Below are 18,112 nucleotides of genomic sequence, written 5' to 3' on the forward strand. Positions count from 1 at the left end.
AGTCTCCCTCTGTTGCCCAGGCTGGAGTGCAGTGGTGTGATCTCTGCTCACTGCAACCTCTGCCTCCTGAGTTCAAGTGATTCTCCTGCCTCAGCCTCCCAACTAGCTGGGATTACAGGTGCTCACCAGCACGGCTAGATAATTTTTGTATTTTTAGTAGAAACAGGGTTTCACCCTGTAGGCCAGGCTGGTCTTGAACTCCTGACCTCAAGTGATCTGCCCGCCTTGGCCTCGCACAGTGCTGGGATTACAGACATGAACTACCGTGCCTGGCTTCTGAAGGTATTTTTTAGGTACAGTTTAAGCCAGTCGACTTTGAGTAAAGCAGATCATCCTCCATGATAAGGGTGGACCTTAGCCAATCAATTGAAAGCCTTAATAGACAAAAGACTGATCTCCCCCGTGGAAAAGGGAATTCTGCCAGCAGATTTCCTTTAGACTTAAACTGCAACTCTTTCCCGAGTCTCCAGCTTGCCATCCTACCCTGCAGATTGTGGGCTTGCCAGCCTCCACAATCATGTGAGCCATTTCCTTAAAATAAATCTCTCACTCTCTCTTTCTCTCTCTCTGTCTACATCCTATTGCTTCTGTTTCTCTGGAGAACCTTGATGTACACAATGACATTCTTTAAAGGGCAAAACTGTGAAGGTAGTAAAAAGATCAGTGGTTTGCAAGGTTCCAGGGGGAGGGAAGGATGAACAGACAGAGCACACAGGATGTTTAGGGGAGTGAAACCATTCTGTGTGATACTATAATGGTAGAAACATGTCACCATACATTTGTTAAAACCTATAGAATGTACAACACCAAGAGTGAACCCTAATGTTAACTATGGACTATGGTTGATGATGTATCAATGTTGGCTCATTGATTATAACAAATATCACACAACGCAGATGTTGAGGGAGGCTGTGTGTGTGCTGTGGTGAGAGGGTTAACTCTGTACTTCCCACCCGGTTTTCTTGTGAGCCTAAAATTGCTCTAAAAATAAAGTCTCTTAATTGAAAAAAAAAACCCTGCCTCTTTAAAAAGAAGAAATTATAAATTAAAACACAATGAGAATATAATTTTAGATCCACCATATTGAGAAAAATAATTTTTAAAATACAAAATATTATTGAAGACATGGCACAAAAGGAAATTGTATATACTGCTGTTGGGAGTGTATATTGATATAATCACTTTAGAAAAGAGTTTGGCATTGTCTAGGAAAGTTGAAGCTGACTTCAGCTACAACCTAGCAATTCCACTTTTGAACACATATCCTAGAAAACAGGTTCTCAAAGTGTCACCTGACTAGTACCATTAGAATCACCTGGGAACTTGCTAAAGATGGAATTATCAGACCCTACCCCAGACCTACTGAATTAGAAACTAGAGAAGTGGGCTTACCAATCTGTGTTTTAAGAAGCAGGCTAAGTGTGGTGGCTCATGCCTGTAATCCCAGCACTTTGGGAGGCCAGGCAGGAGGATCACTTGAGTCCAAGAGTTTGACACCAGCCTGGGCAACATAGTGAGACCCTCGTGCTACAAAAATAACAATTTTTAAAAATTAGCTGGGTGTGATGGTACATTTCTGTAGTCTCCACTACTTGGGAGGCTGAGGCAGGAGAATCACTTAAGTCCAGGAGTTTGAGTCAGTGAGCTACGATTATACTACTGCATTTCAGCCTGGGCAACAGAGTGAGATCCTGTCCTAAAAAAAAAAAAGCTGTCTAGATGATTCAAATACATTAAAAAGGTCTGAGAGCCACTATCTTAAAAAGAAACTCTTGCACATGTGCTCCAGAAGACAAGTACAAGAATGTCCAAAGCAATATGGCTTGCAATGGCAAAAACTAGCAAAAAGACAAAAGTTCATCAACAGAAGAAAGTATAAATAAATTATGGCATTTTTATACAACAGAATGCAATATAGAAGTAAAAATAAATAAATAACAATGTCTTAGTTCATTTTGTGCTGCCATAACAGAGTATCTGAGACTAGGTCATTTATAAAGAACAGAAATTTATTTCCTGCAATTATGGAGGCTGCAAAGTTCAAAATCAAGATGTCAGCATCTGGTGTCTGGTGAGGGCCTTCTTGCTGTGTCTTCACATAGTGGAAGGTGGAAGGGAAAAAGGGGACAAATGCTGTGTCCTTACATGGCAGAAGAGTAGAAGAAAGTGAACCTACACTGCAAGCCCTTTTTATAATGACATTATTCATAAGGGTGGAGTTCTCATGGCCTAAAACACCTCCCATTAGGCCTCACTTCCCAACACCGGGAGTTAAGTTTTCAACACATGAATTTTGGGGAGCACATTTAGACCACAGCAAACAGCTACAAGTATGAACATGGATGAATCTTTCAAAATAATTAAGATTAAAGAAACAAGATTACAGAAGAATACACAAATATAACTCAATTTATATAAAGTTGAAAACATACATAAGTAAATAATACATACTTAGGGATGAATATCTATGAAGTAAAATCATACAGGAGAGAAAGAATGATAAACACAAATTCATGGTTATTACCTCTGGGGAGAAAGAAAGAAGATGCCGTTAGGTAATGGCACAAAGGGCCTTCTAAGGTGTTGGTAATATTATATTTTTTTAAGCTGGATGGTAAATAAATAGGCATTCATTTTATTACTTTTCTTTAGAACTTATGTTTATTATACATATAGATTATATATTATGCTATACAATATACATTATTGGTTATGTGCATCAAATATTTCATAATTTAAAAGCTTAAAGCCTATTTCAATAATTATTTTCAATAAGTGGCTCAAGAAAATAATTTTGTTATTGCTCATTTTTTAGGAGCTATGGAAAAATGAACTCCAACTTACATAAAATCTACTTTAATTTCCTCATTCCAGCATGGATGAGATCCACTTGCTGTATTGGTTTGGTATACAGTGTGCTGGAAAGAAACTTCCACAAATGAATTTACAGTATCCTGAAACACAGAAAAAACATTGACTAGATTTTGAAATACTGTATATAGTCGATAAAGATAGAGGCCTAGGAACTTACTTGGCAAATATACGGCTTAATTTTTCTAGTTTTTCAAATGGCCATTATTTATTTATCTATTGAATAAACATCTATTGTGTCTATTCTATATCAGGTACTTTTCTAGGATCTAAAGATAAACAGAACTTTCTCTCAAGGATTTTAAAGTCTATCAGGGGAAAACATACAGGTAAACAAACAAGTGCAATGAAATGTGAGAAATTAGAGAAATATCTTTAAGGTATGAAAATTATTCAGGAAAAGGAACTATTAACTTTTGGGGGGGGTGACAATAAGGAGAGTATCATTGTTTGAGCGTGTGCTTTGAAACTTTAAGTCGTAGTTCATTTGGACAATAACATGGATATGTGTCGAGGCCATTCCAGGCAAAGGAAGCAACTAGTAGGGCCCTCGTGGAACAAGGAGTAGCATGATATGCAAGATAGAGAGAGATGAGGCTGATTGTAGGCGTGGGCCTGATTCCTGAAGATTTTGTAGCCATTTTAAGGAGCTTATACCTTATCATATAGACCCTGAGAGCAGGGAATGAAATGATTAGAATTACATTTTATAAACGCCACCTTTACTGTGTCATGGAAAATAAACTGGAAGCCAAAGAAAATATAGATGGAGAGATGAATTAAGAGTCAATTGTAATTAAAAATAAACATAAACACTATTGTACTTTATAGAAGTGTTAAATACTTATCTCATGTAAGATCTCATCCGAGGCTACTGATTTGATTGTTTCTTTGTGTCTGAGGCAAGATACAGATGATTTCGAACCAGTAGGCATATCCAAGGCTCTTCAGGAAAAACAATATAGAGACATACACCTTAATTAGTTTTAATATTAGTTTTGGTAGGAGTGGGTGGGTTTTTCCTGTGCTTATGAAGATATATAAGTCAGTATCTATGGTTCTTACTGAGTTTGCTTTGAATTGTCTTATCATGTGTGGTTACAGCTAAACATTTGATAATTACTACTCTGGAAGCGCAACTCCTAAATACTGAACTATGGATTAGATCTGGTCTATGATAAAATATTCACAGGTATTCAGTAAAAGGGGAAGAAAGGGCAAGTTATTCATGATGGATGTCAATTAAAATATATATTGTGGATGGAAGATTACCCAGGTGCCAAGGCAAGAGACTGAAGGCACAAACTGTTGCAGTGTAATAAAGAAAATAGTTAGAATAAGAATAGTTACAATACAAATTAGATATAGAGATGATCATGGATATTATCAGTCATTAGTATAAACGTTATTAATCATTAGCTTTTAATATTACTCTTTGTTGTATTACTAACATAACTAAGGAATAACCAGTGGGTATAGGGTCAGGTGCTGAAGGGACATTGTGAGAAGTGACCTAGAAGGCAAGAGGTGAGCCCTCTGTCACGCCCGCATACGGGCCACTTGAGGGCTCCTTGATCAAACGGCAACGCCAGTGCCTGGGAAGGCACCCGTTACTTAGCAGACCACGAAAGGGAGTCTCGTTTCCTTAGAGGAGTCAGGGAACACTGCTCCACCAGCTTCTTGTGGGAGGCTGGATATTATGAAGTCCTGTTGCAGTCATCCGGAGGCCTAAACCCCTCCCTGTGGTGCTGTGCTTCAATGGTCAAGCTCCTTGTCCACTTTCATGTTCCTCCCGCACTCCTGGTTCCTCTTTGAAGTTCTTAGAAGATAGCGGTAGAAGAAATAGTGAAAGTCTTAAAGTCTTTGATCTTTCTTACAAGTGCCATAGAAGAAAATGCTGATGTATGCTGCCTTCCGTCTCTGCTTTGGCTACCTAAAAGGGAAGGGCCCCCTGTCCCATGATCACGTGACTTTCTTGACCTTATCAATCACTTGGGCGACTCACCCTCCTTACCCTGCCCCCTTGTCTTGTATGTAATATCAGTGCGCCCAGCCATTTGAGGCCACTACCAGTCTCCGCATCTTGGTGGTAGTGGTCCCCCCGGCCCAGCATGGAATAGGGCAGTTGGCAGCAGAAGCTTCAGAATTTTCACAACAGGGAATAGAGACAAAGGCATTTACTTGATACAGTATAAGAAGGTGAGAATGCAGCCCATAGCCTCAAAATATACATGTTAAAGTTACTCTGAGAATCTTGAACCTCAGAAAACTCTTAATACATGGCACTGACAGTAGATTTGACTATGCAAATGAAGATTTCAATTTTCATTCATTTTATGTATGTGGAGCATTAACAACATGCAAAGGTTTACAAATAGAACAGCATGGAGAATTATCACATTTAAGGTAGACCTTTTGCAACTCTAAAAATTGGGGCATATTGCCTTACCTATTAATTGTTGTTTTTCTGGTAGGAATATTATAGGCCCTCACTATTCGGACAAGAATCTTAATATCTCCATCAGAGATCGTCTGCGCTCTGACTTTTTTCCTTTCTTTCCTCTGAGGTTTTAACTTTCTCCGTGGTTCAACAAAGTGACAAACTGCATCTGTCAATTGGCTAAAGAGTAAAAATTGATCATTAGCCTCGTTTGTTTTCTTGGTTTTAAAAGGTATCAGTCTTTTGAGTAATTGAAATGAGACCCTTATTGTGAACCATATTCTCTGCATTATGGAGGGGAGACCGAATTGTCTTAAACTCAAGGAGAAATCTTTTTCTTAGCATAGGAAGGAAGAGATGCTATGTTCCCTCATATTGAGAGAGACCGTGATTGCTCCGTGCCCTTTGGGTACATGGTCCAAACAGAGACGTGGACATGGAGAGGTAAAGCCAGGAAACATGATGATCTTTTGGAAGATTATTCATTGTTCAGGAATCATTCTCTTGAAAGTGCCCAAATATTAACATTTTCTACATGGCTCTGAAACTAGAATTAGTTGTATATGCCGTCAACCTGGGCAACACAAATCCATAGAATTATAGTTTTATGTTCACACTCATTTTTCCCTCAAGGACTGAAAAGTAAAACACACTAGAGTTCAGCATCCTACATGAGTTAAAACCTTATTGCTCATTCCAAGTCTGCATGTGTCCTCCAGGGAGTTTTCCCAGAGATGGCCCTGTTCCTACCCTTAGTTCACAGATAGAACAGTATGAGAATTGAGTGACTTCACCAAACGCTCTCCCAGCTGCTGCCTGTGCATCTCAGCACCTTTGTACAGCTGAGGATTCTCTGTTTTGCAAAGGGGAGATTACAGGCTTAGCATGGTGCTAGCAGCAACAACTTTTCCCATAGCAGTCTCAGGACAGGAAATCTTAGGGCAAAACTAATTTGGGACAAAGGTGTTTCTTGAATTTTTCTTTCTTGCCCTAAAACTTGTCTAAGGAGAGGGCAAAAAAACTGCCCCCAAATACTATATAATTGAAAATATATCATGTAGATATCCCAAAATGCAACTTTAAATTGACCAAATATTTTAAGTCATTGTATTTCACATTATAATTGGAAACCGCATCTTCTGACATATGGCTTAATTAAAATAAAAATAGAGAACTTAGAGGATTTTAAAGAGATTATCTTAAAGGTTTATATTTCATACTTAATAGTCTTTAGCAGTTACCTTGTAGACACAATTTCTTCATAATCAGTCACAATATCTGACAAGTTACATTTGCTAATTTTAACAATTCTCTTCATTATCAACCTTCTCACCTAAAAAAATTTTAGAATTTAATACATAAATGTATTGTTTATATTTTAAGGTTAAGTATTTACAATGCTACTGGTGCCACTATATTTTACTCCTAATTTTTGCAAGCAATGAATGGAGTGGGGGATTAGACAAGTGAAAATACTATTCTGTTTGCTGCCATTATTAAAGTCATTTCCAACTTTCACACTGTCACACCAAAGGTAGTTTATTTCTTTCCACGTTTTTGTCCTTCTACATCCAGTTCATCTCATCCTAAACTCTTTGCTCTGTTATTTTTTTCCTCTAATTCACAGTGTATGTGGCCAGAACTAGTTTTCACCAAAGGAGACGATTGCCCTGTGAATCCACTTCTACAATAACCACTAGTAATGGATGTGAGTCTTGATCTACAAACACAAGGAAATGTGATCCCATTTCTGTATTTCCTTCAAGTCAATCCTATTCTGACTTTAAGACCTCATTCTGGCAAGAAAGTCAGTGCTTGAAGGAAGCCATCTCCTTGAGCTCTTCCTACTTGGAGAACCCACAGACCTTAGTTCCTCCAAGGACTCTGAACATCTCCTTTTTAGTCTGAGGAAATCCTTCCTTTTCTCCTTTTACCATCTTTAGTTTTTCAGATACAAAACCAGACAGAGGCAGGTCTGGAGGCAATTTTCTGCTTTCTGTCCTGTCAAAGATCATTCTGGAGACAACGTAACCTAGACCCTAGTTATCTCCTTGAAGCAGGTAGGAAAATGGAGTGGTGAGAGACGAATGGGAAAAACATAACTAACTCCTAAAAATTATCCTGCCACACGGACAACAAATTGTTTCCCTTGAAGGTGAACGAGATCTTGGTGGCCCCTTCACTGGCCACTGTCTCTCTCTTCTCCCACTCTCCCTTGGCACGATGCAGGCTGAGCTCCTGGCTGTTCCTCCCACAAGCCAGGTGTGCTTCTATGCCGAGTTTTCTACGCTGGTTCCATCGGCCTAGAATGATTTTTCCCTAAACTTCCATGGCTAGCTTCCTCATCTCGTTTAGGTCTTTTGCAGAAGTGTTACCTTCTTACCAGATTCTTTGACTACTTCTATTTAAAATTGTGCCCCTGCTCACCTCAATGCCCCCCACCTCCGCCTCTGCCAGAACGCCTGTTCCCTCTTCTTACTTACTTTATTTTTCATAGCACCTTTCACTCTGTAACATACTAATAATGTGTCTCCCATTATCTGACTTATAGAATATATACTCAAGGAGCTCAGGAATTATAGTAGGTGCTCAATAAATATTTGTTGAATAAATTAATGAAATGGACAGATTGAAGAGATGTGCTACCCTCTTAGAGAAAACGTTTCAGTAAAAGTTTTATCTAGTAATATTTGAGACTACTGAGACCTCATTCTGTACTGCTGTAACCCTGGCCTCAGCCATCACTGACTCCAGTAACACAGCAGGAAATGTAATGCACATAACTCACCTTTCCATGGGTTCCTCCCATGGAAGGATTTAGGTACCTATGGCCCTAATAGGCCTCCAGGAGCAAACTTTTCCAGTATCTTTGATTATAGTAATTATCCCATAAAACTACCAAACCTGTAGTTTCATTTTATTTTACTTTTCAAACCTGTAGTTTTAAACTGTCCTCAGATAGCAAAGAAGTCTTCACAAGGAGTTAAAATCTAAATACAAAATCTTTGGAAAGTGCCTTTCCGGGATTCCTGTATGAAGTTCAAGCATCCTCAGATACTTGCTCTCTTATGTCCTTCCTAACCGTCTGCTACCCTCCCTCCTGGGTTTCTCCTTACATAAAAAAGAAGAAACAGGATAAGAAGGATATGTGTTCTATTTTCTTATAAGCAAGAACACTTCTTTACTTCCCGAGACCACAAACTCACTATTAAAGCACATCCCAACTTAAAAAATAGAGCGAGCTAGTAAAGAAGAAGTAAGAGTCAGGGATGAGTGGGAAAAACAGCTGCCAGTGAAAAAGGGGGCTGTCTCATGCCTGGGAGAGCTACAGCGGTTCACATTCTATCTCACAGTCATGGTGTACAAACTAGAAGAATATTTGCAGTTTGATCTCATTTGCTCCTCACATTGGATGTAAAGCAAAGCAAGCATTAATATTGTCCGTTTTTATAAAAAATAAAGTGGGATTCAGTGATTTGGTTACTTGCCGGTGACACACAGGGTAGTAAGAACAAGAACAAGAACTAAAACACCTCCCATTAGGCCTCACTTCCCAACATTGGGAGTTAAGTTTTCAACACTTTCAACTTTATATAAATTGAGTTATATTTGTGTATTCTTCTGTAATCTTGTTTCTTTAATCTTAATTATTTTGAAAGATTCATCCATGTTCATGCTTGTAGCTGTTTGCTGTGGTCTAAATGTGCTCCCCAAAATTCATTTAGAACACACCTGCCTGGGGGTCTACTAGCTATACATGGTTGTCTCTCACCTGTCCCCATGAGGGATCTGGAATGTATCTCTTAGATCTTTCTGTAGCTTTCCCTGCTTCTTTTCAAATTACCCTGCAAGGCTGCTCTGGTGCTCTACAGCAAAGAAGATGTAGGTGGGTGACAGTCTACTTTTGTAGGAGTTGTAGAAACCACCTCAGCTCCCATCCTTTAATTCATTAATTTCTCAAACATTTATCAGCACTTTCTAAGTATAAGATACTATGCTGGGCACTAAGGAGCTGTAGATGTCGCACCTGCACTAAGCTAACTAAGTCTAGTGGCGTGATGAGGGGTCGACAGAAATTAGGCATGAAATCCAGTGAAGGATTCCACTCAAACCTAGTTAAGGCTCTGCTAGAGTGTTTTGTATACGTTCACTATTTGGCTTTGTTTCAAAGCATATCTATTTTTCTAATACTGTCTGTGTGCCTCTGGTAGCTCCTTCATCCCTTCATCTCCTGAATTGCTATGGTCCATGACCTCATGAGGCACCAGTAAATACAGGAGTTCTGGCAAAATGATGGGGTATCTCTCAAGGTGAACTTTTAGAGTCAAAGAAAAGATGAGAAGTCTTTAAAATTTATGTTTAAACAGAAAAGTTTGGGATGTGCTTTAATAATGAGTTCACTGTCAATGAAGTAACCTAACTCTCATAAAGAAGTCTGAAAAGAACAGAAAACTCCTCAGTGATCTGAAAGAGGTGACGAGTGAGTGGATTCGTCCATCGGACTCTCTGGAAGGACTATAATACCATGGATCTAGCAGACAAGTTTTCACAAAAACAAATGCAAATATATTTCTGATACTGTGTGGTTACCTTTTTCAGCAAATTGGCAGAATTAATCCTTTGTGCTGTAATAGAATTTACAACCGAAATGGATACCTCCTTCTCTTTCTGACTTTCATACTCCTAAATACAGAATTGTTAGTTTCACTTCTTGAATGTAACAAAGAGTTTACGTATGACACATTGCAATAAATATCACTAGTCACTTCAGTCCATGTGTAAGGCACTGGAAACACTCTGAGACTGAAAGAAGAAAACATTTCTTCTAGATTCTCCCACTGAGGATGAGCTAAAAACCAGTTTCTAACTATATTCTGTTTGGGTCTAGATTGAAGTCCATTCATCTTTTAAATTAGAGTAATGATTAAGAACAACATTTGTGACTGAGAAAATGATTTTTTAAAAAGTGAAGAGGATTGAGAAAAGATTCTTCATGTATGCATTTGCCCTGTATCACTAAAAACAAAATAAGTGGTTAAGAACATGGGCATTGGAGGCAGACAGTCCCAGGTTCAAGTTGGCCCTGGCATTTACTAACTGGTGTGGTTTGGAAAAGCTGATTAACTGCTCCAGACCCCAGTTTCCTCTTCAATAATAATAATAATACCTCTGTCATAAGATTGTTTGTGAGACTTAATTGAAACAATATATGTAAAGGGCCTGGCATATAGTAAGTAGTCAACGTGTGTTAACTATAATCAATAATTTTAATATGACATATATAGTCAGTATAAGATTATTTTTCAGGATGCTTCATCTAAATAAAGTAAATTTGCATTTGTTATTTATGTATTTCCAGTATTATGTATCCCCAAAGCACTTGGAAATGATTTTATATTATAGATATTATTAAAGACTATACAAAAATAATGAAGTAAATACTTTAGCGTCTTCAGCCATGAAACAACGCATGCTCCATTATCTGAAGATAAGTTACTTGTCCTTCTAATTATCCATAAGAAATCCTGAAATTAATTCTTTTGCAAGTAAAACTTTTATTTAAGAAAATATTATATTGCCATTTCATACCACATTATTTACATTTTTTTTTTTTTTTTTGAGACGGAGTCTTACTCTGTTGCCCAGGCTGGAGTGCAGTGGTATGATCTCAATTCACTGCAACCTCTGCCTCCTAGGTTCAAGTGATTCTTCTGCCTCAGCCTCCCAAGTAGCTGGGATTACAGGTGTGTGCCGCCACACCTGGCTAATTTTTCTATTTTTAGTAGACACGGGGTTCCACCATATTGGTCAGGCTGGTCTCGAACCCCTGACCTTGTGATCTGCCCACCTCAGCCTTCCCAAGGGTTGGGATTACAGGTGTGAGCCACCGTGCCCGGCCTCACATCACTTTATTTACTTTTAAAGTATTAAGTTGTAGGAGTTAACACAATACTCTGGATATTAATATTTTAATTTTATATATGTAGGGAATAACTTTTCTAATCTGTGGGCTTTTAATTTTAATGTTATAAAATTTATTAATCTGGCCAGACACTGTGGTTCACGCCTGTAATCCTAACACTGTGGGAGGCCAAGGCGGGTAGATCACTTAAAGTTAGGAGTTCAAGACCAGTCTGGGCAACATGACAAAACCCCATCTCTACTAAAAATACAAAAATTAGCCAGGCGTGGTGGTGCACACCTGTAGCCTCAGCTACTAGGGAGGCTGAGGCATGAGAATCACTTGAACCCAGGAGGTGGAGGTTGCAGTGAGCCGAGATCACGCCACTGCACTCCAGCCTGTGTGACAAAATGAGACTCCATCTCAAAGAAAAATTAATTAATCTTCTTTTTTATCATTTATACTTTTCATGTCTTATTTAAGAAATACCTTTGTATCCCAAAACTGAAATGCCCATTTGAAGTTTTGCTTTTCACAAGTAATCTTCACTACACATGGTATTTATTTCTTTTCTGATATCTGAATCTAATTTTATTTCTTTCCACATATATGAATAATGATTCCAGGACCAGTTAATGCATCCTTCATTCTTTTCCAACTGATTTGTAATGACAATGCTGTCAAATATAAAATTTCCACATATGCATAATAAGCCTATTCTATTTCTTTGGTTAGGAATTACATTTCTATATTTACAGCTTAATATGGGTAGTTTTGGCAGTTTACAATGTTGACTCTTCTTATCAATGAACATTTACTGAGATTCTTTTGTATATCATTCAAAAATACCTCAAAATGTTATCTGTTGAGTTTTTGCACAACTTTTGTCAAATATATTCCTATGTATCTCACAGTCTTTATTGCTCTTACAAGTGATATATTTGTTAAATTACATTTTTAGTGGGGTTTTACTGGTATATTAGATGCTATTTATTTTTCTTTAATTTTTTCATATTTTCCAACATATAGAAAAGTAGAAATATATATACACACACATGTGTATGTGGGTGTGTGTGTAATTTTTTTTTTTTTTAAGACAGGGTCTCACCCTGTCACCCAGGCTGCAGTACAGCGGCAGGAGCTCAGCTTACTGTAGCCTTGACCTCAAGTGATCCTCCCACCTCAGCCTCCAAGTAGCTGGCACTACAGGTGTGCTCCACCATGCCCAGCTAATTTGTTTATGTTTTTGTAGAGATGAGGTCTCACTATTTTGCCCGGGTTGGTCTCAAACTGCTGGACTCAAACTATCCTTCTGCCTTGGCTTCCCAGAGTGCCGAGATTATAGGCATGAGTCACTGCACCTGACTGAAAAAAAGAAATATTAAAATTCATATCCCTACCCCATTGATTAAATAATTAATATTTTATCGTATTTGTTTTATTTGTTTTTATTTATTTTATTTTTGGCTAACATATTCTCAAGTAAATTATAGCCATCATGACACTTTAAGCATCTCTAGATAAATACTTCAGTATGAATCACCAAAGACTAAGGACGTGCTTCTACATAACCACAATGCCGTAAGCATCACCAGCAATTCTCCAATATTATCTAATATTTGATCCATATCCAAATTTCATCAAGTAGCAAACTTAAAGCAACTAATATGAAAAGCTAGCTTTATTTGATAGTGTGCTAGAGCTGGCTGGCACCAGCTGGTGAGAACCTATTGTGCATTCCAGCTTTTGTTTTCTTTTAGAAATATTTTACAGATTCTAACATTGAGATGGGCCTTATAAGTAACGTTTAAGTTTATTGCGGTAGTGTCTCTCCCCCTTACTCCCAAAGCCGCTTTTAAATTGGTGATACATTTTATGATAACAAAAATACAATAGTTACATAAATTTAGAATATGCCTAAAGGAGTTTGGCTGCTGAATACTGAATAGACTAGACAACACTAAATTGTAAAGTCAAGCTGAAGAATTTCTGGAATTTGGGAGATACGTACATTTTTAATGCCTATAAAGAAGGGAGGAAATCTGTCTACGGATTATTAGCTTAAAAAAAAAAAGAAATAAATTAAGATAGGGTTAAAGAGCAAACTGTTAACATTATCATACAATAAGCCATATTCAAATAGAAACCAAATACCTGGAAGAGAAAATCTGGAATCTCTGTATCATGGAGGGGCATTTGCTGTAGAAGGAAATTATCTAATTGACCTGCATTTCTAAGTTGCAATAGCTGGAAACGTTTACTCTTTGCCATTTTCTCTTCAGCAACAAAGTTAAATTCATCTTGCAACTGTTCAAGACGAAAATACTTTGGACTATCCTGCCCCTTAAGTCTCATGTACTGTAAAACATAAAAATGCAAAGTCTTTACTTAAAATATTAATTTTTTAAAATTCAGGAATTACTTCAAAAGACTTTTTCCCCCTCAACTGTGAGATGTGAGTGGCAATATAAGTAGGAAATGGAGCAGTTGAATTTGTAGTCTAGAACATAAAACAAAACAAAATAAAACAAAACAAAATAGCATCCAGCCTTTGTGGCTTTCCAACCTTTTCCCCGTCATGACTTACAAAGAAAACAAAAATATTTGTACTGTACACTGAATTTTGTATTGTACACTGATAGGACAGATGAGACTGTTCCTATCTGGTTGTCCTGAGTTGAGAGAGGATCAATACTTCTGTATACCTGTAACCAATTCTGCACCTCAGCTAAGAAGCTCGAATCTAGGGAGCTTACTTGCAGCAATCTAATTTATGGGTTGTTTTATTCAACAAATGCAAATGTGAGTGTATAGTACATGCAAGGAATAGTGCTAGCTGCCATCAGAGAGACACAGATTTATTAGCTGTAGTTCCATACGGAAAAATAAAATATATGAATGAATAACTACTGTAGGCTAGGTGCAGTGGCTCACACCTGTAATCCCAGCACTTTGGGAGGCCATGGCGGGTGGATCACCTGAGGTCAGGAGTTCAAGATCAGCTTGGCCAACATGGTAAAACCCTCTGTCTATCAAAAATACAAAAATTAGCTGGGCACAGTGGCACGTGCCTGTAATCCCAGCTACACGGGAGGCTGAGGAAAGAGAATCGCTTGAACCTGGGAGGCAGAGGTTGTGGTGAGCCGAGATCACACCACTGCACTCCAGTCTGGCAACAGAATGAGACTCCGTCTAAAAAAAAAAAACCTACAGTAAAAGGCAAAATGAAATTAGAGTCATAAGGGTTGATTTTTTAAAAAAGTAGAAGAAAGGTTAACAGGAAAGCAAGGAAAGGAGATGCAGTGTCTAACTGAGGTTACCAGGGAAGCATTTATTAGACTTGCAGGGTGAATAAGGTAACTGTTATGGATGCCCTTCTAGGCAGAGCAGTGGCATGAATAAAGGTGTGAAGAAAGCATGTGTGAGGTACATACAGCAGTTCAGTTGGCAATAAAGAAGAGTAGAAGTGACTACATAATAGAGTCTGAGAGAAGGAGTGTGTTTATAAATCATCTCAATATCTTCAGTATCTAATACTATGGCTGGCACATGGTAACTGCACAATAGATGTTAGCATAAAAGACTGTCGGATGTGCTGTGGCTGCTAAGTAGTGGCAGAGGACCATCCATCAGGCCTAAAGGAGGAATTATTTCAGTTGCTGAGTTTCTAATTGCCTTTACAGTATTGTACACTGGTTGAAAATGGTCTCTGTCCTCAGATTTACTTTTACATAAACCCTAGAGCCTAGAAAAATATATAGCAAACTATGGGGGAGAAAGGGGGGTAGAGCTTAGGAAACAGAATATGTTTACAGTACTGATATTTGCTTTAACTTACCATAACAAATTCCATTAAATCAGAATATTCTGGATTATTTGGATCAATTCTGACTTCATTTGCCCATTCAAAAAGCTTCTGTTCATTAATGAGCCATGGAATTCCAGGAACACTTCTCGCATCTACATTCCTTAACATACTAACATAGAGAAAATATTTTGTGAACTTGCATACAATATACAATATATGTATTACATACAATACACTGTTATATAGGGCAAAAACGTACCCATTCTGGGTATTTGAAGATAAAATTTATCCATCCTCTGTATTTATGGATAAAATAGAAAGTTGAGATGTGATATCTCTCCTAGTTCTCACTCTAACTTGTATCATAGCTTTTTGATAAATGTTTATAAGAGACAGTAACCTTATTAAGAATAGTCTGTAAATATTGATCCTTGAGATAATCTTTTTTTTTTTTTTTGAAACGGAGCCTCACTCTGTCGCCAGGCTGGAGTGCAATGGCGCGATTCCGGCTCACTGCAGCCTCTGCCTCCTAGGTTCAAAGCAATTCTCCTGCCTCAGCCTCCCGAGTAGCTGGGACTACAGGCAAGTGCTACCACACCTGGCTAATTTGTGTATTTTTAGTAGAGAGGGTGTTTCACCATGTTGACCAGGATGGTCTCAATCTCCTGACCTCGTGATCTGCCTGCCTTGGCCTCCCAAAGTGCTGGGATTACAGGCATGAGCCACTGTGCCCAGCCATGAGATAATCTTAAAAGCTGGAAAGCTGTAAAAGATAGGCTAGACTCATAATATATTCTTAGCGACTAAGTGCAAAAGGAATTCAACTCTAATGAGTAAAGATTTCTTTAGAGCCATCAATTATCCCAGCCATTTAATCTGTCTCTTCATAGAGAATTTGTCTTATCATGTGTAACTAGAGGAATTTGGACTACAATCCAAATTTCTACAATCCTTTCTATAAAGTAGTCCAGAAAGGTTCCTGTCTATAAATTGGGATTCCAGAAATACAGTTCTGACACGGATTCAACAATGTCTTAGCCCAAACATGGGCACACATTTTACACTGTCTCCTTCCCATTCGTTCATATTTCTTTGATGAATCTTCTGAGGCTACTGCTGCAAAAGCCAATGTGTGGTATGGTAAGATACACAGGTGAAGTTTGCATATTTTTCTTTTCTTTTGCTTCCCATGTCTGCCCTCATTTTGAACTGTTTTGATATCAAATTCATTCATCTATTCATTCTTCCCTTCCCCCGGAACCTCTGGCACCACTGATCTTTCTACTGTCTCCATAGTTTTGCCCTTTCTAGAATGCCATATAGTTGTATGAAGCTTTTCATTTCCATTTATTTTTTAAAATATGTGTTAAGATGGGGAGGGGAGAGGATACCTTTTTGTTATCATTGTTCATTATTTTAAATGATGAAGTAAACTTTTTCCTTTATATTTACCATTTCCCTCAAACATAGCACATTATGGAAGCCAGCATTATCATCATTTTCATAGAATTTACTGTACTTATTTCTAGTAATCCCACAAATAATTAATCTGAAAATTAACCCCAGTTGTTCTGGGAACTCCCAGAATCATGATAATGCATAAATGGTTATTTGCTAATCCAGAATGACTGGGAGATATACAGGCCCCAGAAATAAAGTTCCTGGGAGTCTGGACCTTTGCCTATAAGTGAGGGACTCTGGGAGTGACTCTCTCATCATCTATGTGGCTATAATTCCAAGCACTGAAGGGACACATTCTCTTACATATAAATACACATACTACCTTAGTAGAATGATTTAAATAAAAGATAAATCAACATTCAAATAAACTAAACTCTTCCTATTGCTGCTCAAGTTTTCTCTTTTACACATAATATGTTTTGTGTGATGCTTTGCTGAGACCTGGCATTATTTTTCAAAGATAAAAGTTTATTACCTGCAGTAAGAAGATCTCAATGACTGTGACATACGTATCAGAGGAAGACCATTTTCATCTAAGCTCCATGATAGAGAATAGCTAAGTTTTCCTGATGTCAAAAGGCAGAGTTCTTCAGTTCCATTTCCCTCAAGAAGAAAAGGCACATCTGTATATAAAGGGCATTAAAAACATATGAATTGATTTAAGTGCAGTTGAAGCACATTGTGGGTTTTTTCCTGAGTTTTACTTGGTGGAATTCTAGGAACACAAAGGAAGATCTGTGCTAACCCTACTCTTTTTTTTCTTTTTTGAGACAGAGTTTCGCTCTTGTTGCCCAGGCTGGAGTACAGTGGGGCGATCTTGGCTCCCTGCAACCTCCACCTCCTGGGTTCAAGTGATTATCCTGCCTCAGGCTCCCGAGTAGCTGGGATTACAGGTGTCAACCACCACGCCTGGCTAATATTTTGTATTTTTAGTAGAGATGGGATTTTACCATGTTGGCCAGGCTGGTCTTAAACTCCTGACCTCAGGTGATCCACCTGCCTTGGCCTCCCAAAGTGCTAGGATTACAGGCGTGAGCCACTGCGCCTGGCCCTAACCCCACTCTTATCTTAGTGCTCTCCTTCATCTCCTCTCTAACATCCTTCAAGGACTGCAAAAGATAAGATAAAGATTGAGAGGATATGTAGAGATGAATATCACGATTTTCTTCCTTTTATGCCTGGAGGCTTCTTAACCATTCTCTGTGGGAGTGGCTTCCAGCAAGAAAGGACCATTGGCTGCAGAAAAAGAGGCCAGCAAGCTGTTCTTTCTCCTCTTTCCCTACATTCCCAAGTCTTCTGCATCTAATCTCCAAAGAGTTTAACAATACTTCTTAAAACTTTTGCTGAGTGCCCAGTGTTCCCTAAATTTTTTGAGTCCTGAGTCTTTTCTCCCAGGTCTCCATAAGCTTATTTTTCTGCTTCATCTGGACTTGAAGCAAACTCCATTCTTCCCTCATTCTCTGCCCTTTTTTTCCCCTCTCCTCCTCGCTCACTCATTCATACTTCCTTACTTTTCACCAAATAGGCCCAAGTAGTTTCAAAACCCCTAGGAAGGTGAAAGAAAGGAATAATGGGGAGAAGGAGAGGAATGACAGTGCTCTCAGAGATGCACTAACTTACATTTAACCGT

At 38.3% G+C, this 18,112-nt stretch overlaps 1 protein-coding gene across 1 annotated transcript in view; it reads right to left on the minus strand.

The window, feature by feature from the left end:
* The window catches only part of CC2D2B (coiled-coil and C2 domain containing 2B), a 130,366-nt gene that overhangs the window by 41,688 nt on the left and 70,566 nt on the right, over nucleotides 1-18,112 (minus strand). The window contains 8 exon segments of the mRNA XM_033187631.1: nucleotides 2,845-2,954; nucleotides 3,696-3,816; nucleotides 5,321-5,491; nucleotides 6,553-6,644; nucleotides 9,902-9,994; nucleotides 13,368-13,571; nucleotides 15,052-15,190; nucleotides 16,958-17,105. Coding sequence (XP_033043522.1) covers nucleotides 2,845-2,954; nucleotides 3,696-3,816; nucleotides 5,321-5,491; nucleotides 6,553-6,644; nucleotides 9,902-9,994; nucleotides 13,368-13,571; nucleotides 15,052-15,190; nucleotides 16,958-17,105 — 1,078 coding nt within the window.

This window comes from Trachypithecus francoisi, unplaced genomic scaffold, assembly GCF_009764315.1.
Source record: "Trachypithecus francoisi isolate TF-2019V2 unplaced genomic scaffold, Tfra_2.0 Contig01579, whole genome shotgun sequence".
In the NCBI taxonomy this organism is placed as follows: domain Eukaryota; kingdom Metazoa; phylum Chordata; class Mammalia; order Primates; family Cercopithecidae; genus Trachypithecus; species Trachypithecus francoisi.